General features: G+C 52.5%; 2 protein-coding genes across 3 annotated transcripts; one reads left to right on the forward strand and one right to left on the reverse strand.

Annotated features, from left to right (window-relative positions):
- Nucleotides 1-6,228: 6,228 nt before the first annotated feature.
- On the reverse strand, nt 6,229-9,052 carry LOC123396072. Of its 2 annotated transcripts, XM_045091103.1 has the most exons (5): nt 8,748-9,052; nt 8,438-8,571; nt 7,119-7,973; nt 6,875-7,030; nt 6,229-6,790 (listed from the first exon to the last, which is right to left on the reverse strand). In XM_045091103.1, exons 1-5 carry the CDS (start codon nt 8,932-8,934, stop codon nt 6,422-6,424), a joined length of 1,701 nt encoding a protein of 566 aa, XP_044947038.1. In that variant the 5' UTR covers nt 8,935-9,052; the 3' UTR covers nt 6,229-6,421. The 2 variants fall into 2 exon arrangements, with proteins under 2 accessions (XP_044947038.1, XP_044947037.1); XM_045091102.1 differs by having other exon boundaries at nt 6,229-7,030.
- A 3,684-nt stretch (nt 9,053-12,736) lies between these two features.
- Nucleotides 12,737-27,603, forward strand: LOC123396978 (pyrophosphate-energized vacuolar membrane proton pump-like). Its single transcript, XM_045091712.1, has 3 exons — nt 12,737-12,977; nt 26,515-27,086; nt 27,220-27,603. Exons 1-3 carry the CDS (start codon nt 12,737-12,739, stop codon nt 27,601-27,603), a joined length of 1,197 nt encoding a protein of 398 aa, XP_044947647.1.
- The last annotated feature ends 138 nt before the right edge of the window (nt 27,604-27,741 follow it).

Here is a 27,741-nt window from a genome sequence, read left to right on the forward strand (position 1 = left end):
TGTGACTTTACATTCATACGACCGAGATACAATATAAAAATTAACCACGGCGATATTGTCATCCTCCGGGATGCCATTGTTCAAGTCTTCACGCCAGGCCATAATGTTCTAGACTTCCAAATAAAAGAGTCGGTCGTCGCATGATCAACGGGAGGGGTCGAAGGGTTGCGGAGCTACGAGGAAGCGGTCAAAAGTGGCATCCCATGTCGCTGAGGGGGGCACAACGGGTCTAGGTGCATGCACAAACACGGGCACGATGGGTGCAGGCACGCGTAAGGGGACCAACACAAAGGGTGCAAGGGGCACATGAGGCCATGTTCATGACATCTCATTCATCCTTATGTTCGATTTTTGTGTGCCATGACATAGGTGAACAGTCTGGATGATAGGAGGCGCGCAAGAGGGAAATGGGAGACAGAGAGAAAAGATTGCGAGTAAACATGGTAGAGGCTAGGGTTCTACCAGGTCTCGGGCGTAGGTTGTAGGGGTGGAAGTGCGGCCGGCGCGGTTGGGGACGTAGGCGCCGGCGGTTGGGCGCCTTTGCTGCGTGAGAGAGAGAGAGAGGCGGCTAGGGCAGGGCGGCTAGGGTTAGGGTTCCGGCTCCTTTGGGAGTCGGGCAATAGAATTGTCTTATTGCTTAATTCCGAAATAACTGTTTACATTTGTTTGTATAATCTCAATAACTTGGACTCTAAGATAACTAAGATAACTTGGACTCTAATATAAATTGGACTCTAAGATAGCTAAGATAACTTGGGCTAAGCCCGTAACTAACCCTGCCCATTGGGCCTCCTCTGTTGGTACGTCGTACCGGTCATAACATCTCTCCCCGCCTTCTCAAACAGCTCGTCCTCGAGCTAAACATATGGAAACGGTTGGCGGAAATCGTCGAGCTTCTCCCAAGTCGCTTCCTCCTCTGGCAGGTCGGCCCACTGTACCAAGACATGCCAGACGCCGCGGCGCTGCTGCGCCAGCAGCACCTTCGCCACCTGCGCGGTAGCTGGAAGGAGGGGGCCATCCGAAGTAAGAGGAAGGGTCAGCGTCGCTGCAGGAGGGCCCCCGCGGTAGGCCTTCAGTAAGCCGACACGGAAGACGTCGTGGAGGCGAGAACCAGCTGATAGCTCCAAGCGGTATGCGAGTGTGCCGACATGCTCCAGCACACGAAAGGGACCGGCGTAGCGAGGTCCCAATTTGCGCTTGGAGCGTGGGTCCAGAGACTGCGTGGTCCTGTGGAGGAGGCGCAGCCACACCCAATCGCCCATCGCGAACTCCGCCTCGCGATGATGAGCATCATAGTACTTCCGGGACAGCTGTTGTGCTTGGAGAAGACGCTGGCGCGCCTCAGCCAGAATGTCGTCGCGGGTGCGGAGTAAGTCGCCCGCTGTCTCAGACCGAGCCGTCCCAAGCTCGTAAGGGAGCATCGTCGGAGGTGGGCGCCCGTAGACCACCTCGAAAGGCGTGGTGCGCAGGGCGGAGTGATAGGAGGTGTTGTAGCAGTACTCCGCCCACGCCAACCAGTCCACCCAAGCTCGTGGACGATCACCAGTAACACAGCGCAGGTACATGGCGATCACCTTGTTGACCACCTCGGATTGGCCGTCCATCTGAGGGTGGAACGCCGTGCTCATGCGTAGCTTCACGCCCGCCTGTCGAAAGAGATCCCGCCAGACATGTCACGTGAACACGGGATCACGATCGCTGACGATGGACGAAGGAAAACCGTCGAGGCGGACAATGTCGTCGAAGAAGGCCCGCGCCACGGAGGCGGATGTATATGGATGACCCAGGGCGATTAAATGTGCGTACTTGGAGAAGCGATCAACCACCGTGAGGATGACGGACTTGTCGCCCACCTTGGGAAGGCCCTCGATGCAGTCCATGGAAATATCCGCCCACACCTGGGAGGGTATGTCCAGCGGCTGGAGTAGACCCGCAGGTCATAGTGTCTCTGTCTTGTTCCGCTGGCACGTCACGCATGACCGCACCCAGTCGCAGACCAGCGCGCCATCACCGGGGATGTAAAAATCAGCACGGAGACGATGGAGAGTCTTCTGCACGCCCTCGTGCCCTGCAAAGTGCGCCAAGATCAGGACCTGGTGGCGCAGGTCGCCATGGTCGGGCACGAAGATGCGGTGGCCATGGAGGAGCAGCCCCTCGTCCACGCGCCAGGGCGCTGCCAGCTCGCCGGCGTCAAGGCGTTGGCACAGGCCCTGCGTGTCCGCGGCCGTTGAAGTTGACTGGCGAATGTCGTCGATCAAGGCGAAAGATGGCCCGGAGCGGATGCACATGATAGTGCCAGCAGTGGCGACGTCGTCCGCGACATCCTCAGTGTCGCGGCGGGACAAGGCGTCGGCGACCGTGTTGAGACGGCCGGGGCGGTACTCGACGGTGAAGTCGAAGCCGAAGAGCTTGCTGGTCCACTGGTGCTGCGGGACGGTGGAGAGGCGCTGGTCTAGCAAGAACTTGAGGCTGTAGTGGTCTGTGCGCACAAGGAACGACCGGCCCCAAAGATAAGGCCGCCAGTGGCGCACCGCCTGAACCAGCCCAATAAGCTCGCGCTCGTAGGCCGCGAGCCTGTGATGGCGAGCGGCGAAGGGGCGGCTGAAGAAGGCGAGCGGTCCCTCGCCCTGGTGGACGACGACGCCGAAGCCGATGCCAGAGGCGTCGCAGTCCACCACGAACGGCATATCGAAGTCCGGCATCTGGAGGACGGGTCCCGTCGTGAGCGCCCGCTTGAGAGCCTCGAATGTCGTAGTCACTTCCTCATCCCACGAGAAGGCATCGCGTCAAAGGAGATGCGTCAGTGGTGCGGCGATGAGGCCGAAGTCCCGATGTACTTCCGGTAGTAGTCGGCGAGGCCCAAGAAGCCATGGAGCGCCCGCGGTGACCGCGGGGTCGGCCACACGGCGACGGCGGCGACCTTGTCCGCGTCCATCGCTACCCCGTCCGTCGAGATGGCGTGCCCCAGGTACGCGACGGAGGTCGTGCCGAATGAGCACTTCGAGAACTTGGGGTGAAGATGATGCGCTCGAAGCTCGTTGAAGATGATGGCCACGTGATGTAGGTGCTCCGCCCAAGATGCACTATAGATAAGAATGTCATCAAAGAAAACAAGCACAAAGCGTCGCAAGTATGGGATGAGCACGTCGTTCATCAGGGCCTGGAAGGTCGCCGGCGCGTTGGAGAGGCCGAACGGCATCACGAGGAACTCGAAGTGGCCATGGTGAGTGCGGAATGTCGTATTCTCGATGTCATCAGGGTGCATGCGCGCCTGATGGTAGCCCGAGCGCAGGTCGAGCTTGGTGAAGAAGCGCGCTCCGTGTAGCTCGTCCAAGAGCTCATCCACGACGGGGATGGGGAACTTGTCCTTGGACGTGAGGGCGTTGAGGGCGCGGTAGTCGATGCAGAAGCGCCATGTGTCGTCGGCCTTGCGCACAAGGAGCACCGGGGCGGAGAACGGCGATGTCGAAATTCGGATGATGCCCTGTGCGAGCATGACCGCCACCTGATGCTCGAGCTCGTCTTTCTGTAGCTGAGGGTACCGGTACGGGCGCACGGTGATAGGCGTCGTGTTCAGCAGCAGGTGGATGCGGTGGTCACAGGGCCGCGCGGGAGGGAGGCCCTGTGGCTCGTCGAAGATGTCGATGTGCTGCTGCAGGAGGTCGGCCAGGGGGGATGCGCCTCGTCCAGTGTGGCCGCCATCAACTGGAGCTGCGGAGTCGCGGCGCCAGAGCCGCCGATGCCCGTCCACGGAACGCGACGGCCGCCCTCGCGCCAGAAGATGAGGGACAACACATCGAGGTCCCAAAGGATGGGGTCGAGAGTGGACAGGAAGTCGATGCCGAGGATGAAGTCATAGCAACCCAGGTCGATGCCGACGCAGTCGATGGAGAACGGCTCGTCGCCGATGAGGACGGGAACCTGCCGCGCCACGCCCTGGCAAGCAAGGCGGTCCCTGTTGGCGACGGTGACGCTGAACTTCTCTGAGCCCGTCGGTTGGAGTGCGAGGCGGCGCATGGCGTCCCCGGACATGAAGTTGTGTGTCAAGCCCGTGTCCACGTGCACGGTGAGATGCTCCCCGTTGATTGTCACCGGAAGCAGCATCGTCTTTGCCGTCTTGATGCTAGCTATGGCATGAAGGGAGACGACGAAGGCGGTTGCATCGACCGGACCGTAGGTCGTGACGCCGGCCTCGGAGAGTGTGGTGGCGTCGAGCTCCGCGGTGAGGATCTCCACCTCCACGTCGTCGACGGTCTCCAAGTAGAACAGGCGGGCGCACGTATGACCCGGCGCATACGGCTCGTCGCAGTTGAAGCACAGGCCCTTGCGGCGCCGCTCGAGCTGCTCGGCCGACGTCAAGCGTCGGAAGGTGCGTGTCGGCGCGGGAGCAGCCGCAGTAGTGGCCTGCATGGTGGGGCGTGTCGGGGTGGCGGCCGCCGGGACGGGGTGGGTCGGGGGACGTGTGCCGCGGCCCGGGAAGGCCTGCTGCAGGGCGTTCGCGCTGCTCGTACGCGCGCGCGTAGTACATGGCCCTCTGCACGTCCTGGGGGTCGCGCATCTCGACGTCGATGCGGATGTGGTCGGGAAGGCCGCCGACGAAGAGCTCGGCACGTTGGCAAGCCGTGACGTCAGGCGCATGGCAGGCCAACGTCTGGAAGCGGTCGGCGAAGTCCTGCACCGAGGTGGTGAAGGGGAGGCGACCGAGCTCGGCCAGGCGACTCCCACGTATGGTGGGGCGAACCGAAGGAGACACAGGTCGCGAAAGTGCTCCCACGGAGGCATCCCGCCCTCGTCCTGCTCGAGGGCGTAGTACCACGTTTGTGCGACGCCACGGAGGTGGTAGGAGGCGATCCATGTGCGGTCGGACGCCATGGTTCGTGGCCCCCTGAAAAACTGATCGCACTGATTGAGCCAGTTCATGGGGTCGACGGTGCCGTCGTAGGTGGAGAACTCCAGCTTGGTGAAGCGGGGCGGCTGCTGCACATGCGGCGAGGCCGCATAGGCGACCTCGTGGCGACCCAGCTCGGCGGAAGGAGGGTGTTGCGGCACCACGGAGCTCCCGGAGTACGAGTCGGTATACCCGCCGAACCCCCCAAAGGCGGTGGCGGGCGGCTGCAACACCGTCGGCTGGAGCGGCGCCGTCGTGTAGGTCGGCGTGTCAAGCCACGTCGACAACGGGGACGGCGATGACGGCCACCTGACATGGTTGACCGGTAGGCCCTGGGGCGCGACGGTGGCCGGGGAAGGTGGCGCGAAGGGCGCCGTCGGTGGAGGTGGTGGTGGCGGGGTCGCGTACGGAGCCTGGAGGAAGGTCCGGAGGTTGGAGACCGCCAGGGTGAGGTCGGGGATCGCCGAGGACCGCCGGGGAGAGGACGGGGGCAGCTTCGGCCGCCAGGGTCGTAGTACCGGAGGCGGCCGGACCTGAGGTGGCCGGCGGCAGCGACTAGTGAGGCGGCGGCGGTGGTGGTGCTAAGGTCCGACAAACTCATCGAACCCAAGCTATCTGATACCAAATTGATAGAGGCTAGGGTTCTACCAGGTCTCGGACGTAGATTGTAGGGGTGGAAGTGCGGCCGACGCGGCTGGGGACGCAGGCGCCGACGGTTGGGCGCCGTCGCTGCGTGAGAGAGAGAGAGAGAGAGAGGTGGCTAGGGTAGGGCGGCTAGGGTTAAGGTTCCGGCTCCTCTGGGAGCCGGGCAATAGAATTATCTTATTGCTTAATTCCGAAATAACTGTTTACATCTGTTTATATAATCTTAATAACTTAAACTCTAAGATAAATAAGATAACTTGAACTCTAATATAATTTGAACTCTAAGATAGCTAAGATAACTTAGGCTAAACACGTAACTAACCCTGCTCATTGGTAAGATAGCTAAGATAACTTAGGCTAAACCCGTAACTAACACTGCTCACTGGGCCTCCTTTGTTGATACGTCGTACCGGTCATAACAAAAAAGTAGCAAGGCCATCTATTAAACAACGGCTCAGGCACCATCAACGAAGAAGTTGGGAGCACAGGCAGCGATAGAGGTTAATGGGCTCGCTTCCCGATGAGCCTATTCATGCCTTCCAGTGAGCCTGCGCGACGGAGGACTGCACAATCACCACTAGTGCGCATGGCGGACAAACACACATCACCGCAGGTAGCAACCGATACAAGAAGTTGCACCTGCAGCTAGCAGCTGGGATGCATGTCCTCTTTCAGCACAAGTTGTGCAACAATGATCAAATGACAAGTGCATCCGGTGATATTATCTACCCCACATTGCACAGTACTAGTAAGTTCCTGAAAAAAGTACTGACACATATCCCAGAAGTTAGACAGCTCTGGTAACTTATGTAGGTAGCAAAAACAAAGCAAAGCTAGGACTACACAAACGAAGCGTTGGGTAACATACAATAATTTGACCTCCAAATTTCACAAAGCATGACACCGGCTGCAAGGCCCCAGAATATTTAACCAAGTTGTACATGGAACTATCCCTTTAACGTATGTCTTTATAGCCATGATGGATCTGCATGCCTCCTTGATATACTCCTTGTCCAGGCTAGAGCATTTCCTAGATATGTTGCCAGAGCACCGAGAATTCACCCTTATAGTGTCTAATATAAGGTACTTGATTGACATCGAACTCTCAAGAATATGGCGTGTTAGCTCAACCAAGCTCTTTTGGGGGCAGAAACCAGTTATCCGAACACTCTTGAGCTTGTCATGGCGGTGTTCTGGCATTTGCCTCAGAGTTGAGGGATCTCCAACAAACAAGTCATACTTCTTCTCCACTGATACCTGGAGATAAATGGCCGAGTTTTTTGGGGTTAATGATTCCACCACAGTTATTAAATAAACCTTGCAGGATGAACAATGACTTACAGACAAGACAAAAGTTTCCAAGGAAGGAGAAGCATCCAGGAAAGAAACCAAAGATAAAAAATCATATTCCCTGTTGAGGCTCCACCACCAATGAATAGTAATACTCAAGGTCTTGAGGTGGAGAAATTTGCTAGGTACCATCGGTGCGTTGACCATCTGCATAAAGATGTCTCAGATTAATTACATTCCAAAACATGGCTAATGTTACATGCATATTTATCACCTGAATCTAAGCGTGCCGTACCTCATGAGGAGAAATTATGTTGAGTCTCTCAAGATTTGGCACAATGGATGGAAGCTTGTCAATAGCATGACTGATGGCACATCTATGGTGCAATTTAAGGGACTTCACTTGCAATGATTTTCCAAGTGAGAGTTGTACTTCATTACCTGCAAACTGAAAGCTGGAGATATTTGGAGCTTTGTTCTCTATAACTTTAAGTCTCAAGCAATCAAGCAACTCCATGTAGCTTAGCCGCTGCAGCAGGCAAGGTATCTCAAGGCGAATTATATCATAACAATATATTAGTGTCAATTTCTCCAGAGCAAACGAATTGGAAAGAAGGCAGGCTAACTCATCCCCTGTAATACGCACTTGATACAGATACAGCTCTGTCAGGCATCTCAAATTAAGGGCAACTGTGGGACGCAATACACAATTATCAAGGTGGAGATGCCGTATAGTGTTTCCGCTTCTTTCAGATAAAAGTGAGCAAGGGAACTCGTATTTTGCCTTCTCCGACAACAGTATAAGGGTAAGTTCTTCCATAACTGGTGTAATGGCAATCTGAAGCCAGCTATTGAGACGATTGTAGGATTTGGTATTGTAAGGACCATGGAATTCAAGTATGAACGTCTTCACACCGACGCCTCTATGGTTCGCCAGAATATGGTCAATATTGTTGTTGTACTCTCTTCTATTTCTTCTATCATTTGAGTCCTCTGTTCCCTCGAATAAACTTTTCTTTGAGCACATTGTTTCCTTGGTGAAGGTGAGATTCAGATGGCATCTCCAGGAGTGATGAAAGGCACGAGACACACAGGCAGCCCTGGCATCGTCTCGCATTGGCACTAGGGAATGTATATGATGACAGATTTCCTGCATGCACAAGTGGAGAAATTCAACATTTGACTCAAGAGTCATCAAAAGTATAATGCACAAGGCTTGCTCCTTAAATGATGTTTTAAAGCTGGACAAGGGTGGTATAAGCTAGCAAAGGAAGAGGCTAAGGACCAAGGGTGCTATATAAGCTAGATTCGGAAAAGGCCAAAAGATCTTGAGAGAGTTCCACTAATCATACACTGAAGAAGAGTGGATCTAAACTAAGCAATCATGGCAAATGAAACAGAAGACACCGCTTATAAGGGAAACATGATAACAGGGGATCCAAACCTAACGAAACAATTTATGCTGGTGGTTGGTCGCAACAGCACAAAGCAAAGCTGCTAATGCGCTGGGACCTTAGGAGATTGCGGCAGTGCAAAATATGTTGATAAATTCTTCTTTGGCTGTGGTGCTGATAATTTCACGTGCAATAGAAGTCTCGCATTATCAGAACATACCTCTGGAAGGTCTGGACCCAGGTAACTTGGTCTTTTGCCACAATGAGAATGGTCATCCTTTTCGGAGGCTTGGCTGGTTTTTAGATCAACGGAGGGTTTGCAGTTTCTTCTGGCTAATGAAGAAACAAGTCCATCTGCAATAGATTAATGTCATGGTACAGGTCAAAAGAAAGCAAGCAAATCACCAGCAGCTGAGCATCCGAACAAGAGGTATACACACAGTAGAAGAGGAGATAGATGAATACTACTCCGCGCAAGAGAGTAGAAGAGAGGCTCAAGGAGCTAATGAAGGGTCGGGGCTTAGGCTTACCATGGGATTGCGTACGGCCATGTTTCCGCATCTGCTCCCGCTTCATGGACATGAGCCGCTTGAGCGCCATCAGCCCCATGCCTCGATAATTCCGTCGTCTCTGTGTTTCTCTGCTCTCGCCTGCCCCTGTCGCTCCCTCTCCGGTACTACCTGAATTCATGTGGGGCGCTGAGCTCGGGTAGGACATCCTGCCCTATCTTCAAATACCGATATCTGTATTTTCGAAGCAAAGTGGCGCGGAGGGACGAAATCGGGTCGGCGCCGCCGGCCAGTGCCAAACTGCTACTAGTCGGGAGTTAGCGGAATCTTTTTTCTGAGCAGGAGAAATCCACCAGCCAAACCCTACCTCTATATGGATGGGCCAAGGCCGCTTTACAAGGGAGGCAGAATCAGAGAGGAAGCCGGTCTGGACTCTGAAAGCCGTCTGCACTCGGCTTAGGCCTAATTTGCGGTTTCTCCCTGTATAAGGCCTTGTTTGATACTAGTGTTTTTGAAGAGATTGGTGGGGATAATTCTTTAAGGGATTAAGTGAAACCCTAACCTTCACCCAATTTCTTCAAATCCTCATTTATCTTCAATACACTAGATAGAGGTAGTGTATTGGGTATTGAAAAAAATACACTATAATTTAGGAATTTAAGGGAAGATGTGGGGATGAAACATGTCAAATACACTAGAACCAAATGGTGTTATGGAATGTGTGGGATTGAGGGGTTTGATCGGGATAATCCCCACAAATTCCCTAAAATACACTAGTACCAAACAAGGCCTAATAAATAAATAATACTGTAATCCTACCAAAACGCTATAGAACAGACAAAACCTATTTGTCGCCCGGAGGCGGCAAATAGCGAGGCTTCGCTGAAGGGCAGGCATAAAAAATGGGCGGGGACAAGTGCCCTTCCTTCACTCGCTGTTCTTTCAAGTACTCCCTCCGTCTCGGTGTATAGGTCATCTTAGGTTGTGCATCATGACCAAGACGGAGAGGAAGACAAAAAAATTAATGTGATTTTGCTAATTAATACCATTGCATGCAATGAACCGACCACTGCATGTCGTGCTAGTTAGTCTCGAGTCATTAAAAACATACACGCCCCACGTCTCTTATTGGTTGATTCTTTTATTCATGTCCAAAAACGAAAAACGAGATGAAATTTAATATATCGTGCCTAAGTGTTTTGAAATTATTTGATTTTCGTAAAATGACTTATAACCGAAACGGAGGGAGTAGGCTATCTTTAAAATGTATATGCATTGTTCTTTTTATCCATAGAAATGCATGCATTCTTCAACCTGCGGGTCGTGCTTCGTTAATGAGTAAACAACAGGTATAATAAACCAGTTACAAGCTTTAAACCCAACCCCCCCCCCCTCACGCAGCTACTCCTCCGTTTCTAAATATAAGTCTTTTAAGAGATTTCATTAGGTGTCTACATACGAAGTAAAATGAATGAATCTATACTCTAAAGTATGTCTATATACATCCGTACGTAATCTTCTAGTAGAATGCCTAGAAAGACTTATATTTAGAAACGGATGAAGTACAATCCAATTATGCACAACCTGTAACCAAATTTTAATTACAGCTAACATCATCATTTCTGATTATGCATGCTCTCGGGAATACCTTTTCATTAGAAAGCGTGTATGGTGTATGCCTAGACTCCCTTCATTATTTGGATTGTTTTCTCTTCTTTTTCTGAATTTATTGCCTTCCTTATTTTTCAAAAATCCCTTTTAATTAGAAGGCATGGTCTGCTTTTGCTTCCTTATGTGGTGTTTCTTTATCTAGGGACTAGACTAAAAAGTCATTTTTAGTCCCTAGGTAAAGAAACAGGAGAGACTTTTTTTAAGGGACTAGAAAAAACTCTAGGTAAAGAAACATAAGAGACTTTTTCTTTAGTCTCTAGGACTAAAAAAAGTCTAGTCCCTTGAAAAGAAACACCACCTTAGTATTCCATGTTGCCTTGGGATTTATATAGAAAGCATGGGCAACGCTCCTTCCTTATATTTCGTCACAATGCCTCAATTTCTTTCCTTTCTTATTCTTTACATGTAGATTAAAATTCCCTCTTATTTTCTTCCATGTTAAGGTCTCTTTTTTAAAAGAATACACTGACCCTGTCCAATTGGTTGCAGCAATTGTTATGTGTTGAGCAAACCAACCTTTAGTTGGATGGTTAGAGGAACAGTGGTATCCCCAACTCAACGGGGTTTAAATCCTGATGCTTGCATTATTTCTGGATTTATTTCAGGATTTCCGGCAATACGTTTTCAGTGGAAGGAGACATTTCCGTCGACGACGAGGTGTCTACAGTGACTTCGTAAATCTCAAGATGATATGACGGCTCAGTCTCTCGGAGGTGCTCATAGGGATAGAGTGTGCGTGTGTGTGTTCATAGGAATGAGTGTATGCGCGTGCGCGTGCGCTTGCATATGTACTGTGTTTAAAAAAAGTTATGTGTAAAGGAGGTCCCGTGTTCAGTTCCCCACAATAGCAAAAAAATGTCTTGTCTTAAGCAATACTAGTAAAAGGGCCCGTGCGTTGCAACGGGAGAAAAAAATAACACACGCTTTTAATCTTTTTATAATCATTTTAATTTATTAAAATAATAAGCTAACTAACTAATGTAGCCAGTCATATCCTATTTTGTTAAAAATTCAACCCGTCCAATGTTAATTCCACCATGATGAGAAATTGAGCGGGACAAGCAAAGCAAAACAAAGAGGCTACGTGAATTGATCAATGGACTCTTATCTTATTTCACTCATGGGGTAGAGAATGTGAGATCAGATGACAAACTGAAGGTGGTGTTCCATTCTCTCTCTCTACAACAATGCAATCTTACATTCAATACATTCATTCATCAACAAACAAAGTCCCACAAAACAAAATTTCTTGCCGGTGCTTGGCACACGGTTGGAGGCATGGGGAGGGGATCTCATCAGATGATGAGTTCTGTCGGAGGAGGGGATACGATGAGGGGAGCAAGGGTTAGGCGCCTCTATATGGCCATAAGGAGTCGCCGTTGCCGCGCCATAACCTCGGAGTTCTCCGTGTGAGCCATGGAGGCCCGCCTCCACCTGTAAGTACTTCGCTCCACCGCGCCTTATCCGCGCGCTGCCGCCGTTCTGCATTGAGCAGACGCATCATCCCAAGTCGCTGTAGCTGTCCGTTGATTTGATCCAGAAGCTGTGCTCGAGCGCCAAAACGGGGGCAGCAAGCGGACAGAGGTACGACCGCCACTACTAGGAAAAGGGCTATAGATGATATAGATATTAATGGCGCACCAGACAAGTAGTGCGCCACTACTATATAGCAGTGGCGCATCATGTGCAGGTGTGCCATTAGTGTGATGGACACTAATGACGCACCACACACTCGGTGCGCCACTACTATAAATTTTTTTTTGCAAAAGTACTAATGGCGCACGGGAGCAGAGTGCGCCATTACTAGTTTAACTAGTAATGACGCACCACTCACCCAGTGCGCCACTACTATATTTTTTTATTGGCAAAACTACTAATGGCGCACCACCAGATGGTGCGCCATTAGTAACCAGGATTACTAATGGCGCATTTGTAGGTGGTGCGCCACTACTATTTTTTTAGAAAACTACTAATGGCGCACCATCAGCTGATGCGCCATTAGTAACCAGGGTTACTAATGGCGCACCCCTGGGGATGCGTCATTGCTATCACCCCCGCTAAAATCCCCATGCCAGTCCCCGCGCTCTGTGGAGAGGACCTGGTCGCCACTCTCCTCTTCCTGCAACCTCGTCTCCCTCCAAACCCTAGCCCCGCACGTCGCCGGCCGCACTGCTCCGCCTCCTCCTCTCCTCCACTTTTCTCCTCCGTCCCTCCCTCGATATGTTTCCTCTCCTTGCCCACGCCGCCTCCTCCCGCACGGATAAGACCCGTCCGTCCCCCCATCCCACCCCGCCCGCCGCCGTCCGGTCCGTCGTTAGGGTTTCATCGGCCAGCCAACCATGGCGATCCTCGGGGAGCTCGGGATGGAGATCCTCATCCCCGTCTGCGGGGTCATCGGCATCGTCTTCGCCGTCGCGCAGTGGTTCATCGTCTCCAAGGTCAAGGTCACCCCCGGCGCCTCCTCCGCCGCCGCCGGCGCCAAGAACGGCTACGGCGACTACCTCATCGAGGAGGAGGAGGGCCTCAACAACCACAACATCGTCGTCAAGTGCGCCGAGATCCAGACCGCCATCTCTGAAGGTGAGCTCACCCGTCCCCTCCGCCGACAACGGTGGTGGTCCCCCCTCTCCCTCTCACCCGCTCCCTCCCCCAGATCTGGAGCCGCAGTTGCTCGGCACGCGCAGATCCGGCCGTTTCGCCGGAGGAACCGCCCACGATTCGAGCGCGGATAATGTTTGAAACTGTCGGCTAGTATATCATTTAGAAAGTAGATTCTGCTTCCAGGGGCCAATGGACACGGATTGTGGCCGTCCGTTGGCTCGTTCCATCGATTCCAGCGCTGATCTGAGCGGGGAGCTTTCGAATTTCAGCTCCAAGACTCTTTTTTCCACGCTTTATGGAAGGATAAAACCATGAGAAAGCTGAGCCGTAGCGGTGCCAAAAGATGTTCCTTGCTTCCTTTTACGCAAAAGGAGGCCGAATCCGGGCGCCGGAGCTTTTGATTCGCCCGTGAGCGCTGCAGAACAATGTCGTTTTCTCCGAACCATGCTGCGTTCCTATGATATGATATTTGTCACTCCTGGCTTAGTTCCAAATCCGCACGGTTTCAAAGTGGGCTCATCTTGACGCTTTTCTTTGCTAGGCTAGAAATTTGTTTATGCGGCTCCATGTGGGGGCTAGGCCAACAAATCACCATCTCCCCCTTTTTAAATCTGAATTAAAATTGTCATCGGATGCTTGTGTTTGGTGCCAAATTAAGGCTTCAATAAACACTTCTTTTAATGCTCCGAGCGGTGCCCGTGCTCTGCATCGGTGTTGTAGTGAAGATGTGGCTTTCAGTGGGCAACTGCACATCTCTACCGTCACTGTCTTTTTTAATTATGATGATAGCTTCGTATTGGAAGGTGCGTGATGGATCTGCCAGACGCAAGAATCTCGACACGTTGTGAGTTTCCTTGACTTGAGCTCACTCCATTGCCCTGGGTCGGCAGATCCAGACCTGAAACGTCAGGCTCGTGGATAAGGATTGTCGTGGGTATAAGCCTGACAGTAGATGTGTAGGGTACGAAAAGGATGGGCAGAGTCCTAGCTACGGCGAGGATGTATGAGTTCAGGCCCCTCTACGGTGGAGGTAATAGCCCTACATCTCAGTGCTCAGGGAGCTTGTTGTCGAGTGGAATAGGGAATACAATGAGTTGCTAACCCCTTTACCAGCGGGGGAGGGTGGCTTATATAGAGTGCGCTGCCCTCCACGACGGTTCTGGTACAGGGGTGGAGTAGTGGCGATTGAATGTGTACGTTACAGGTAACGTACGCCCTAAATGCTAATAAATGTACCTGGAAACATATGACCGTTTCCCTTCAGGGGGGTTACGATGTACCGAGTGGTAGCCAGTCGGTTAGCTTGATATCCTCCGAATGCTAGTCTCCGACTGGATGATCGAGGGTACGTTACCGACTGGATGACAGGGACTCCTTAATTCAGTCGGAGCTGACTAAAGGCCTAGTCCTTTGCGAGGGGTAGTCCTTGGGTAGGACCTACAGGGCAGGCCTATGACCCTACCCTAGGACTATAACTCCATCATTAGTCCCCGAATGGATTGGGGTTGGAACGACGAAGCGATGTTTGCAGTTGGATCCGACTGGAACGGACTTGGCTTGGGCGTTGCTTGCCTCGGTCCATTTTGACTTTTCTGATCGACGATCCGAGTGGAAGTACTCGCGAAATAGACTGTCGGGAGCCGAGTGCTTCTGCGGCATCTTCTGACACGACCGGTCAACTGACAACGGCGGATTTTCCGGGATCCTCAAATTTGGGCTTCCGCGCGCTCAGCGGGGATGACGCCATCGCGCTCGAGTAGCGCCTGACGCCTCGATTCTCGTGCCTTCAACCTCTCCACTAATATCACCGTGGTGGGTCGGGAGGATAAGGTTTCGGGGCCACCTGCCAGTGACCCAGTCGGAACCCTATTTAAATCTCGGTGGCGAGGCTTCTTCGTTACGCTCGCCGAATCTCTTGCTCTTGCCTGCTCCGTCCTTCTCGCCACCTCCAGCGCTTCTACACTCCTTCCTTCTCCTTCCTTCCGAGGGCTCGCAGTTGTCGCCATGACCAAGGGTCAGACCAGCAAGATGAAGGTGAGGAAGAAGAAGGGGAAGACGGCGGCGCCTGCTCAGCGGCGGCAGCGGCCGCTGCCGGCGGGGTGGATTCAGAGCGACTTCCTCCCCTCCACGGTGACGGAGGGGGATCTGCTGCAGCTGGTGGAGCACGGGATGATCGTGCACAAGTCCTGGAGGCTGCCGGCGGAGAACGAGGTCGAGCCGGCCCCTCAGGAGGGGGAGCGCGTCTTGCTGCTCAGCCACGTCCACCGAGGTTTCTCCTTGCCCCCGCATCCTTTCTTCAAGGGCATCATGAATCACTTCGGGGCACAACTTCACCACTTTCCCCCGAATGCCATTGCCCATCTCTCTGCCTTTATAGTTCTGTGCGAATGTTTCATCGGCTGCCCTCCCCATTGGGGTTTGTTCAAGCACATCTTTTCCGCTAGATCCCAAACCATCAAATGACTCAGCCAGTCGGATGATAAGACACATCTCCTCCAGCTCTGCGGGGGCTTAGGTTTCCAGAAAAAGAGTCGGAGTAGTTATCCTGCTCTTCAGTTAAGTGAGTCGGTCAGGAACTGGCAGTCGACGTGGTTCTACTGCGAGGATATCGCTTGTCCGAATGCGTCGACTAGGCTGCCTCCCTTTAGTTTAGATCGGCCCGCCCCGCCTAAGCAGCTCGCGCTCACGAAGGCGGAGAAGAACGACATCCAGCCTTTAGTTGAGGCACTCGTAGATGTCGTCAGGAGGGGGGTCACTGGCATAGACTTGCTGGAGGTCTTCCTCGGTCGGCGTATCCAGCCTCTGCAAGCTCGCGACCATGCCATGTGTCATTACACGGGGCCCGAAGACTCCACTCGGACCAACGTGGTGGGCGTGACTGAGGAGAAGGTGACCTCGTGGGTACTCTAGATCACAGGCCCCTGCGAGAATCCCAAAGGATCTCGGCGAGTGAAGCCTTACTGCGCGGATCATCCTCCTCCGAATCAGGTGAGTAACACTTGTCGAGTGCACTTAACTGTCTTAATTCCTGTCGTTTGTTTGAATCTCTGCGTGATGTCTGATGTTGCCGACTGAAATTTATGCAGAAGTGGACCAACTGGTTCTCCCCCGTCTCGAACGGGAATCCGGCCGAGGAGGAGGAGGAAGGCAGCCAGGAGGGCAGCGTGGAGAGCGCTGAGTATGTCTCCGACAGCGGGGAATCGGAGGAGGAGACTAGCGAGGAGGAGGAGGAAGACGAAGAGCAGGACTCGCCGCCTCCGCAATTAGAGCATCGGACCAAGCGCCGACACGAGCCCGCCATTCCCTCGGCTCCTCCTGCGTCTTTGAGTGCTCCGCCCACTGTCCCGGTGGTCCTGAGTGTTCGAAGTGCCAAGAGGGCCAGGGATGCCGCTGCTGAGCCTGCGGGTCAGTCTTCTAAGGCGGCCAAACCGAGTGGGCCTAAGCCTCGGAAGGCTCTGCCGCGAATGAGGGTTGTTGTCCCTGTCACCTCCACGTAAGTGTATCCATCTCCCAATTCCTTTTGATATCCGAGTGAACTCCTGTTTACTGGTCGAATGGATTTTACTCGACAGAGTCGCTACTTCTGCCACCTCTCCGGTGCGCTAGGAAGATGATCCCATGGAGACGGAAAACATCGTCTCGTCCCAGCCAGGTGCGTTGTAGTGACGCTGAGTGTTTTATACTATCACGTCTCGAATTCTATCATAGGTCCTGCTTCTTTCTTTTTCTGAGACCTCGCGTCATTCGGCCTGTCAGGGGCGATTTGCCTGGACGAGGGCGACCAGGGGAGAGCCGAACCAGCTACGGAGCCTGTTCTTGAGGCTGCTCCACCTGCTGCTGCTCTCGCCGCCGACGTGCTGCCGACTGAGGCGCTGCCACAGACCGAACCGGTGCTGGTGGATGAGGAGCCGACTGGAGCGGACCTTGGGATGCCTCAGGAACTTCCGACGCTGCCAGGCTCGTCGAATGTCGATTTCAACATCCAGCATCTCCCGGAGGAGCAGGTGGGAGCGGCCAAGGGAGCTATGGTGCAGGCGGAGCTGATGGCTGGAGAAGCCAAGAGGGCCTACGACTCTGTTGCGTCCTTGTACCAGCGGAGCTTGGAGCTGCGGGATGATATCCGAGTAAGTGGGCTAGTAAGTATTTACTTTTCTCTTGTAACCCACTGGGTGTTCTTGGATAGCATATGTTGTTTGCAATGGGTTCACTCTGAGTGAACCCAGTGGGTGTAGTCCCCGAGACTTCTGTCGAGTGCTTGCACTGACAGTTGTCTTTATACATATTGTCTTTACTTTGGTCATGTCTGTAAATAATATAACCGACTGCGAGCAGTTGTGGCACTCGGAGTGCACTTACTGTAAGAGTCCCCGAGAGTAAGTTGTACTCAAGTCGGGTAGTATTGGCCTCATAGGCGTAGGTGAAAACATGCATCTCAATAGGGCGGGCCTGCTTGAGTTGCATGCCAGTGGGGTCACTCTTAGTGAACCCACTGGGTGTAGTCCCCGAGACCGCTGTCGACTGCTTGCGTCGCCAGGGGTCTGAAGAACTTAGACTTTTATTTGTTGAACTTTCTGATTGTCCCTTGGTGTTTGTTGGCAGAAAACCTGTGAAATGGGGACGGCCTATGAGACTCAGGGCGGAGAGGAATCAGTTCGCTGGTGAGCTTGATGCGACCATGCTCGCAATGGCTGGCATGAAGGATGCTCTGGAGGGACGAGAGAAGGCATTGGAGCAGGATCGTGAAGCGAACAAGGTGTTGACTGAGGAAGTGGAAAAGATGAAGAAACAGAGGACTGCTCTGACGGGTCAGATGGTCGTGCTGAATAAACGATGCATAGCTCAGGAGAAGTATGTCAGCGACTGGGCTGGGCAGATGATGACGCGTCTGGCTGGTAAGTCCTGTTTTTTGCCGAGTGTTTGTCCTATATACGTCACACTCGGCGCTTATTGCTTGCTTGTCCTTCTGTTGCAGATTTTTGCGTTGATGCTGAAGTTGAAGCAGCGGACGTGGAGCGATCGATTCGCGACAACGTGCCACTCGGCAAGGACGCCAATCGGGATTTGCTCCGGGCGCACATCCGCGTGGGCAAAGTTGGCCCTTTCATCGGTCAACTGAGAGAAGTCGTCGGCCGAATCGACAAGGAGCTTTGGCTAGAAGGTGAGTCGCGGCAGGAGATGGAGAACCTGATGGCGCGACTGGAGGAGATTCCGAACCGAGTGCAGTCGTGGAAGAAATCTGCAGCTCTTTGTGGTGCAGATGTTGCTCTGTCCTTGGTCCGAGTCCATTGCAAGGAGGTGCGCGAGGAGAAGCTGAAGACATTGAAGGTCGCCAATACGAAGAAACTTCGATTCAAAGACTTCATGGAAACTTTCCTTGAGAGCGCTACCCGCATCGTCGACGGTATTGATCTGGACACGTTCGTAGAGCTCTCCAGTCCTGAGGTTAATCCGGATGATGCGTAAGAACACTTTTATCCTCGGTATGCCGAGTGTTTATCTGTAAGGTACTTTGGCCACTGCTGTTGGCCGTCACATTCTTAAATCGGTGCGGGTAAGCTTGATCCGCACCGAGTGAGCTATCTTTGTTAGAACTTTTGAATCTGAATCAAAGCGTTTGCTCTTGTGTTGCAATGTTGTTTCGAGTGCGACGTTTAGTGCACACTCGGAGAAAACGATTACTTAGGTGATCCTTGATCATAGCAAAGTCCCCGAGTGCGACGTCTAGTGCACACTCGGAGGAAGTTATACTTAGGTGATTCTTGATCACAGCTAAGTCCCCGAGTGCGTCGTTTAGCGCACACTCAGAGGAAGTTATTACTTAGGTGATCCTTGATCACGGCTAAGTCCCCGAGTGCGGCGTTTAGCGCACACGCCGATGAAGTTATTACTTAGGTGATCCTTGATCACAGCTAAGTCCCCGAGTGCGACGCTTAGTGCATGCTCGGAGGAAGTTATTACTTAGGTGATTCTTGATCACAGCTAAGTCCCCGAGTGCGACGTTTAGTGCACAATCGGAGAAAGTTATTACTTAGGTGATTCTTGATCACAGCTAAGTCCCCGAGTGCGACGTTTAGTGCACAGTCGGAGAAAGTTATTACTTAGGTGATTCTTGATCACAGCTAAGTCCCCGAGTGCGACGTTTAGTGCACACTCGGAGAAAGTTATTACTTAGGTGATTCTTGATCACAGCTAAGTCCCCGAGTGCGACGTTTAGTGCACATTCGGAGAAAGTTATTACTTAGGTGATTCTTGATCACAGCTAAGTCCCCGAGTGTGACGTTTAGTGCACACTCGGAGATAGTTATTACTTAGGTGATTCTTGATCACAGCTAAGTCCCCGAGTGCGACGTTTAGTGCACACTCGGAGAAAGTTATTACTTAGGTGATTCTTGATCACAGCTAAGTCCCCGAGTGCGACGTTTAGTGCACACTCGGAGAAATTTATTACTTAGGTGATTCTTGATCACAGCTAAGTCTCCGAGTGCGACGTTTAGTGCACACTCGGAGAAAGTTATTACTTAGGTGATTCTTGATCACAGCTAAGTCCCCGAGTGCGACGTTTAGTGCACACTCGGAGAAAGTTAGAACTTAGGCGATTCTGGATCGCAACTAAGTTTTTTTTTGTGTGTGACCGGAGTCTGCGACCGTGGAAGAACTCTGAATCTGCAAAAACTGAATCTGCTTTATATTATTTCATCAATACTTGTTCTTTACACTGCTTCAGTCGTCGATCACGTGTAGAAGCGCTTCAAGAGGTCTCCATTCCATGCACGCGGCTCGTCTGTCTCCCTCTCGATGTTGTAGAGTCTGTATGCTCCGTTGTTCAGCACCTTGGAGATGATGAAGGGTCCTTCCCAGGCCAGGGCTAACTTGTGAGGTCTTTGCTGATCCACCCGGAGCACCAGGTCGCCTGCTTGGAACGTGCGACTCCTGACGTGGCGTGCGTGAAAACGCCGCAGATCTTGTTGATAAATGGTTCAGCGAGTCAGTGCCATCTCGCGCTCCTCCTCCAGAAGGTCCACTCCATCTTGCCTTGCTTGTTCTGCTTCAGCTTCGGAGAAGAGTTCGACTCGTGGCGCATTATGAAGCAAGTCACTCGGAAGGACCGCTTCTACTCCATAAACGAGGAAGAACGGTGATCGCCCTCTAGATCTGTTCGGGGTTGTGCGAAGACCCCAAAGTACTGAAGGTAACTCGGTGACCCATGCGCCAGCGGCGTGTCCCACCTCTCGCAGGAGTCGGGGCTTCAAACCTTGAAGAATAAGCCCATTCGCCCGCTCTGCTTGTCCATTGGATTGAGGATGTGCTACGGAAGCAAAATCTACTCGGATACCTTGGCTTGCACAGAAACCTTTGAATCTGTCTGAGTCGAATTTTGTCCCGTTATCCGTGATTATGCTGTGAGGTACACCGAATCTGGAGATGATGTCCCTGACAAACTTGACGGCTGTTGAGGCATCGAGTTTCTTGATGGGCTTAGCTTCGATCCATTTCGTGAACTTGTCGACTGCCACCAATAGATGTGTGTATCCCCCCTGGCCTGTCTTGAATGGTCCGACTGTGTCTAATCCCCAAACCGCAAACGGCCACACGAGCGGGATTGTCTTCAACGCAGATGTCGGCGTGTGGGACTTGTCGGAGTAGAACTGACAGCCCTCACATCGGTCGACCATATCTTTAGCCATCTCGTTCGCCTGCAGCCAGAAAAAACCAGCCCTGAATGCCTTGGCGACGATTGCTCTCGAAGAGGCGTGATGACCATAGGTCCTCGAGTGAATATCTTCCAGGATCAACTGCCCCTCCTCTGGGGAGATGCAACGTTGGAGAACGCCTGAAACGCTCTCCTTGTACAATTGGCCATCAATGATAGTGAACGACTTCGATCTGCGGACTATCTGCCTGGCCTGGACTTCGTCTTCTGGTAGTTCCTGTCTCAGGATATATGCAATGATCGGCACAGTCCAATCGGGGATGACAGTAAGAATCTCCAATTCATCTGCTGCTTGGTTTTTCAGGCGCGGAACATGGTGGAGTTCGAGACCTTCAAACTTTTTCTCGAGCTTCCTCACTGCATTGTAGTATGTGGTCATGGTGGGGTTCCTGACATCCCACTCTTTCATCACTTGATTGACCACCAAATCCGAATCGCCATAGACCATCAGGCGACGGACGCCGAGTGAGATGGCCATGCGCAATCCATAGAGGAGAGCTTCATACTCCGCCTCGTTGTTGGAGGAATCGAAGTGTATCTGCAGCACGTACTTGAGTTTGTCGCCCTTTGGCGATATGATCACAACGCCAGCGCCGGAGCCACTCAACATCTTGGACCCATCAAAGAACATTGTCCAATGGGCCAAGTATATGTGGGTCGGTTGTTGTTGTTCTACCCATTCTGCTATGAAGTCAGCCAGGGCTTGAGACTTAATAGCTTTCTTGGCCTCGAACTTGATATCGCAGTACAACATCTCCATTGCCCACTTCGCCACTCGGCCTGACGCATCTCGATTGTGGAGAATTTCCGACAACGGAGCATCAGAAACGACACACACCGAGTGGTCTTGGAAATAATGAGCCACCTTCTTCGCAGTCATGTAAATCCCGTAGATAAGTTTTTGATAGTGGGGATACCTCTGCTTGGAAGGAGTCAGGACCTCGGAGACGTAGTACACTGGCCGCTGAACTTTGTATGCTTTGCCTTCTTCTTCTCGTTCGACTGTAAGAACAGTACTGACGAATTGATTTGTAGCCGCGATATACAGAAGAAGGGGCTCTTTACTGAGCGGAGCAGTAAGAACCGGTTGGGTGGAAAGTAGGACTTTGAGGTCGTCGAATGCGACTTGGGCTTTGTCTGTCCACTCGAAAGTATCTGATTTCTGCATGAGTCGGTACAGAGGAAGTGCTTTCTCGCCGAGTCGACTGATGAACCTGCTCAAAGCCGCTAGGCAACCTGTGAGCCGTTGAACGTCGTGTATTCTGACCGGCCTCTCCATTCGAACAATGGTCCCGATCTTTTCGGGGTTGACATCGATCCCTCGTTCGGAAACGAAGAAACCGAGTAACTTTCCGCTGGGAATGCCGAATGAACATTTGGCGGGGTTGAGCTTGATATCGTACCTACGAAGGTTGGCGAATGTTTCTGCCAAGTCAGTCAGCAGGTCGGAACCTTTGCGTGACTTGACTACGATATCATCCATATATGCTTCCATATTCCGACCGATCTGGTCGAGAAGGCATTTTTGGATCATGCGCATAAAGGTAGCCCCTGCATTCTTCAAACCAAATGGCATAGTGATGTAGCGGAAGCACCCGAATGGGGTGATAAAGGTTGTCTTTAATTCATCGGGACCATACAGACGGATCTGATGATAGCCCGAGTAGGCATCAAGAAATGATAAACGCTCGCACCCCGCAGTCGAATCGACAATTTGATCTATGCGGGGGAGCGGAAAATGGTCCTTCGGGCAGACCTTATTGAGGTGCTTGAAGTCGATGCACATTCAGAGTGACTTGTCCTTCTTGGGCACCATGACGACATTGGCGAGCCACTCGGAGTGGTGAACTTCACAAATGAAATTGGCCGCCAGCAGCTTGGCCACCTCCTCTCCAATTGCTTTCCTCTTGTGCGCGGCGGACCGGCGCAAGCGCTCTCGGACGGGCCGAGCGACAGGGTCCACATGCAGTCGGTGCTCAGCCAACTCCCTGGGTACACCTGGCATGTCAAAGGGTTTCCATGCGAAGATGTCCCAGTTCTCACGGAGGAATTGGGTGAGCTCGGCTTCCTATTTAGGATCGAGGGTGGTGGAGATGTTCGTCGGGGCAGCAGTGTCGTCCGTCGGGTGGATGCTGACCTTCTTCGTCTCTCCCGCCGACTGGAATGTGGATTCTGAAGCTGGCTTCTTCGAGCGCATCAGGTCGGCGGGGTCGACTGTTTTCTTGTACTCGTCGAGCTCGAGGACGGCCATCTGCTGGTCGGCGATTCTTGATCCTTCCTGCAAGCACTCTTCGGCTCGCTGTCGATTGCCTGTGATGGTGATCACGCCTTTTGGGCCTGGCATCTTCAGCTTCAAGTATACGTAGCATGGACGGGCCATGAAACTCACATACGCCGGGCGGCCCAGGATTGCGTGGTAAGCGCTCTGGAAATCCACCACCTCAAATGTGAGCTTTTCCTTGCGAAAGTTCTTGTCGGAGCTGAAAACGACGTCCAACGCGATCTGGCCGAGTGACTTGGCCTTCCGTCCAGGGACGACTCCATGGAACTGCATACTGCTCTCGCTGAGTTTGGACATCGGAATGCCCATCCCCTTGAGAGTGTCAGCGTACATGATGTTCAAACCGTTGCCGCCGTCCATAAGGACTTTGCGCAGTCGGACTCCTTCCACCACCGGGTCGACGACCAGAGCTTGTCTTCCTGGGGTGGGAACATGCGCTGGATGATCCGACTGGTCAAAGGTGATCGCAGTCTGAGACCATTTAAGGAACTTGGGGCTGGTTGGAGTGGCCATGTTAACCTCCCTGTTCACCAGCTTCAGTCGACTCTTGCTTTCGACGTCAGCAAAAATCATGAGTGTCGCATGGACTTGGGGGAACGGATCCTCCTTATCCTCCTCATCTTGTTCATTGACCTTCTCACTCGGTTGCCCTTCGCCGAACCCCTGGATCAGGAGGCGGCACTGCCGAGTGGTATGCTTCGGATATATGGGGTTGCCCTCTTCGTCCATCTTCGTATGAACCGGGCATGGTTGGTCCAGGATGGGATTATTGAACGGCTTCTTCTTGGGGGTAAACTACGCCTTCCCTTTGCCCTTGAACTTGGCATTGGTCACGACTGCAGCTTCTGCCTGTGGAGTGGATGGAGCTTTTTTGCTTTTGCTTCCGAGTGTTGCTTCCATCTCCGTCGCCGACTGTCTTGTGCTTGCCGCTTCGGATGCGGTCCTCTTCTTCGCCATTTGCGTAGCGAGCTGCTATCTCCATCATCTTGCTCATGGAGATGTCACCTGTTCGACCGAACTTGAGGTACAACTCTCTATACCGCACGCCTGCCTTGAAGGCGCAGACTGCTTGATGCTCGGTGACGTTCTCCACCGTGTGGTAGAGAGTTGTCCAACGCTGGATGAAGTCGCGCAGGGGCTCATTCGGCTTCTGGACGCAATGCTGGAGCTCCACGAGGCCCGCAGGGCGCTTGCACGTCCATTCAAAGGTCTTGATGAACACTCGGGCCAGATCTGCCCAACTGTAGATGCTCGAGGGGGCTAACTGATTCAGCCACGCTCGCGCCGAGTCGTCGAGCATCAGAGGGAGGTGCTTCATGGCGACATGGTCGTCCCCTCCTCCGATCTGGACTGCCACTCGGTAGTCGTCTAGCCATGTTTCTGGCTTGGACTCTCGTGTAAACTTACTGATTCCCGCCGCCAATCGGAAGTTGGGCGGGATGTCAGCCGAGCGGATGGCTCGACTAAAACACTCGGGTCCAGACACGATGGTCCTGCTTCCACCTGGACGGTCCATATTGTGACCATCGCGGTGGGCTCGGCCCCTGTCGACCCTTCGCTGGGCGATACGCCCTCTTGCGTCGGGTCTTGGGTCGTAAGTGTCGCCGACTGAACGCCGATCATCATGATGTCGGGACCCATAGGGCCCACCCCGCGGAGGGGTGCGTGAGCGGCGGCGATCTTCGTGAATCATGGAACGACTGCCTCCCCTATGGCGCTGATGGGAACCAGGGCTATGAACCGACCGATGCGTATTCGCATGAACGGAACTGTTATGGATCCTGTTGTGCGACTGGGAGACCACCGAATTCTGCTGCTGCGCCGTGTGCAACAGGGCTCGGATCTGCTCGATCCCTCTTCCTGCCTCTGAATCAGTCGGCTGGAGGGAATCGGCTATCTTGGCAGCCGCAGCCAAGTTGAGGAGGGGTGTGCGGAACAACTCTACGTTGCTCCGCCGAGTGTGCCGACTGGCAGAACGGCGAGGTGGACGGCGCGCGCAGGACGTTTCGCCGACCTCGCGCTCGCTTCGGCCAGCTTGACGGGGATCTTCATGGGAGTTGGCCATGTATACTTCTGCTGCGGGCCCGCGACCCGCATACTCGGAAGGAAACTCAGTCAGAACCGAGTCCGAGTGCTGGGACAGCGGGGTAACCACAACGGACTCTAGAACCGCCACTTGTGAGAATGCGTTCTGGCGCGCCTGGGCGTGTTGCACCCAACGCTGGAGCCGCGGACGGCGAGACCGCTTGCTGCGGCGCGTGACGGCGGTGCAGGTCGACACCGGAGCCGACTGTTGGAGAAGAAGAATGCCGCAGGCGCCGGCACGGAAGTGCGTAGCCCCACGACGGGGAAGCGCCTAACGTCGAGAGGAGCATCCCGAAGCCACGCCGAATCGTCGATGATGAAGGAGAGAGCGCCGAAGAAGATCTGGTGACCCATGCTCGAACCTCCACCGGACGACATGACGAAAGGAAGTAGTCGCAAACTCGTCGGAAGTCGCTTAGACGCCTGCCCCACGGTGGGCGCCAACTGTCGTGGGTATAAGCCTGACAGTAGATGTGTAGGGTACGAAAAGGATGGGCAGAGTCCTAGCTACGGCGAGGATGTATGAGTTCAGGCCCCTCTGCGGTGGAGGTAATAGCCCTACGTCTCAGTGCTCAGGGAGCTTGTTGTCGAGTGGAATAGGGAATACAATGAGTTGCTAACCCCTTTACCAGCGGGGGAGGGTGGCTTATATAGAGTGCGTTGCCCTCCATAACGGTTTTGGTACAGGGGTGGAGTAGTGGCGATTGAATGTGTACGTTACAGGTAACGTACGCCCTAAATGCTAATAAATGTACCTGGAAACGTATGACCGTTTCCCTCCAGGGGGTTACGATGTACCGAGTGGTAGCCAGTCGGTTAGCTTGACATCCTCCGAATGCTAGTCTCCGACTGGATGATCGAGGGTACGTTACCAACTGGATGACAGGGACTCCTTAATTCAGTCGGAGCTGACTAAAGGACTAGTCCTTTGCGAGGGGTAGTCCTTGGGTAGGACCTACAGGGCAGGCCTATGACCCTACCCTAGGACTATAACCCCATCAAGGATCTCGCCCATCTGTCACTGACATGTCAGTTTGTCCCTAGCCTCGTGAGATTGCCATCTCCATTTGCCTAACCCCCATCTAACTCGTGTCATGTTTCTTGTGATTTGGTGATTGGTGTCACCAATGTTGACCTGAGGTGTTTCTTCATTGATTGGTATGGGTAAAGTGGAAGATCTACTCTTGGAATTGTTTGCTAGGGTGGGATTCGCTACATGGCTTGCCGATCTTCCCTAGATGTAAAACGGCAGTGGTGGTAGATATTTGTTTGGCAATGTGTCAGTCTCTAGGTAGATCCTATTTCATCACCTACTAATTTCAGGAAGATACAATTGAACTGAGATTATGTAGTCTGAAAAGCGGACTATATATTTAATATATTACCATTGAGTTTGATCATATGATTTATGTGTAACAATCAACTTTTATTGTGAACAGGGGCAACATCATTCCTTTTCACCATGTACCAGTACGTTGGTATGTTCATGGTTGTCTTTGCTGCGATTATCTTCCTCTTCCTTGGATCGATCGAGGGATTCAGCACAAAGGGCCAGCCCTGCACCTACAGCAAGGGCACCTGCAAGCCAGACCTATACACCGCTCTCTTTAGCACTGCATCTTTCTTTCTTGGAGCCATCACATCTCTGGTGTCTGGTTTCCTTGGAATGAAGATCGCCACATATGCCAATGCCAGGACGACCCTGGAAGCAAGAAATGGTGTTGGGAAGGCATTTATCACCGCTTTCCGCTCTGGTGCAGTCATGGACTTCTTGTTGTCATCAAGTGGTCTTGTGGTTCTTTACATCACCATCAACGTGTTTAAGATGTACTACGGTGATGACTGGGAAGGTCTTTTCGAGTCCATCACTCGTTATGGTCTTGGTGGGTCTTCCATGGCTCTATTCGGAAGAGTTGGTGGAGGTATCTACACTAAGGCTGCTGACGTGGGTGCTGACCTTGTTGGCAAAGTTGAGAGGAACGTTCCTGAAGATGACCCAAGGAACTCAGCTGTAAGTTCTCTTCTCACTTCTCAGCTTTTGGCTAATAGTTTTAGGCAAATTAGCAGACATTGCTTACAATTTATATTGTGACTATTTTGCTTCATGACATACCCTTTGCTGAACTTGGAACTCTTGTTTGCAGGTGATTGCTGACAACGTCGGTGACAATGTTGGTGATATTGCTGGAATGGGATCAGATCTCTTTGGTTCATACGCAGAATCTTCCTGCGCTGCTCTTGTTGTTGCTTCCATCTCATCTTTTGGAATCAACCATGATTTCACTGCGATGTGCTACCCACTGCTCGTAAGCTCTGTAGGCATCATTGTTTGCTTGCTCACCACACTCTTTGCAACTGACTTCTTTGAGATTAAGGCTGCAAATGAAATTGAGCCTGCTCTGAAGAAGCAGCTCATCATCTCCACTGCTCTAATGACTGTTGGTGTTGCGGTCATCAGCTGGTTGGCTCTTCCAGCTAAGTTCACCATCTTCGACTTCGGTGCTCAGAAGGAAGTGTCCAACTGGTAATTTTTTGGGTCAATATTTGTTCAATTCTGCAATGTTGTACTTCCTTCTGATTATGCTTTCTTGATTTTTCACAGGGGTCTGTTCTTCTGTGTGGCAGTTGGTCTGTGGGCTGGTATGATTGTTGGATTTGTGACTGAA

This window comes from Hordeum vulgare, chromosome 5H, assembly GCF_904849725.1.
Source record: "Hordeum vulgare subsp. vulgare chromosome 5H, MorexV3_pseudomolecules_assembly, whole genome shotgun sequence".
Taxonomy (NCBI): domain Eukaryota; kingdom Viridiplantae; phylum Streptophyta; class Magnoliopsida; order Poales; family Poaceae; genus Hordeum; species Hordeum vulgare.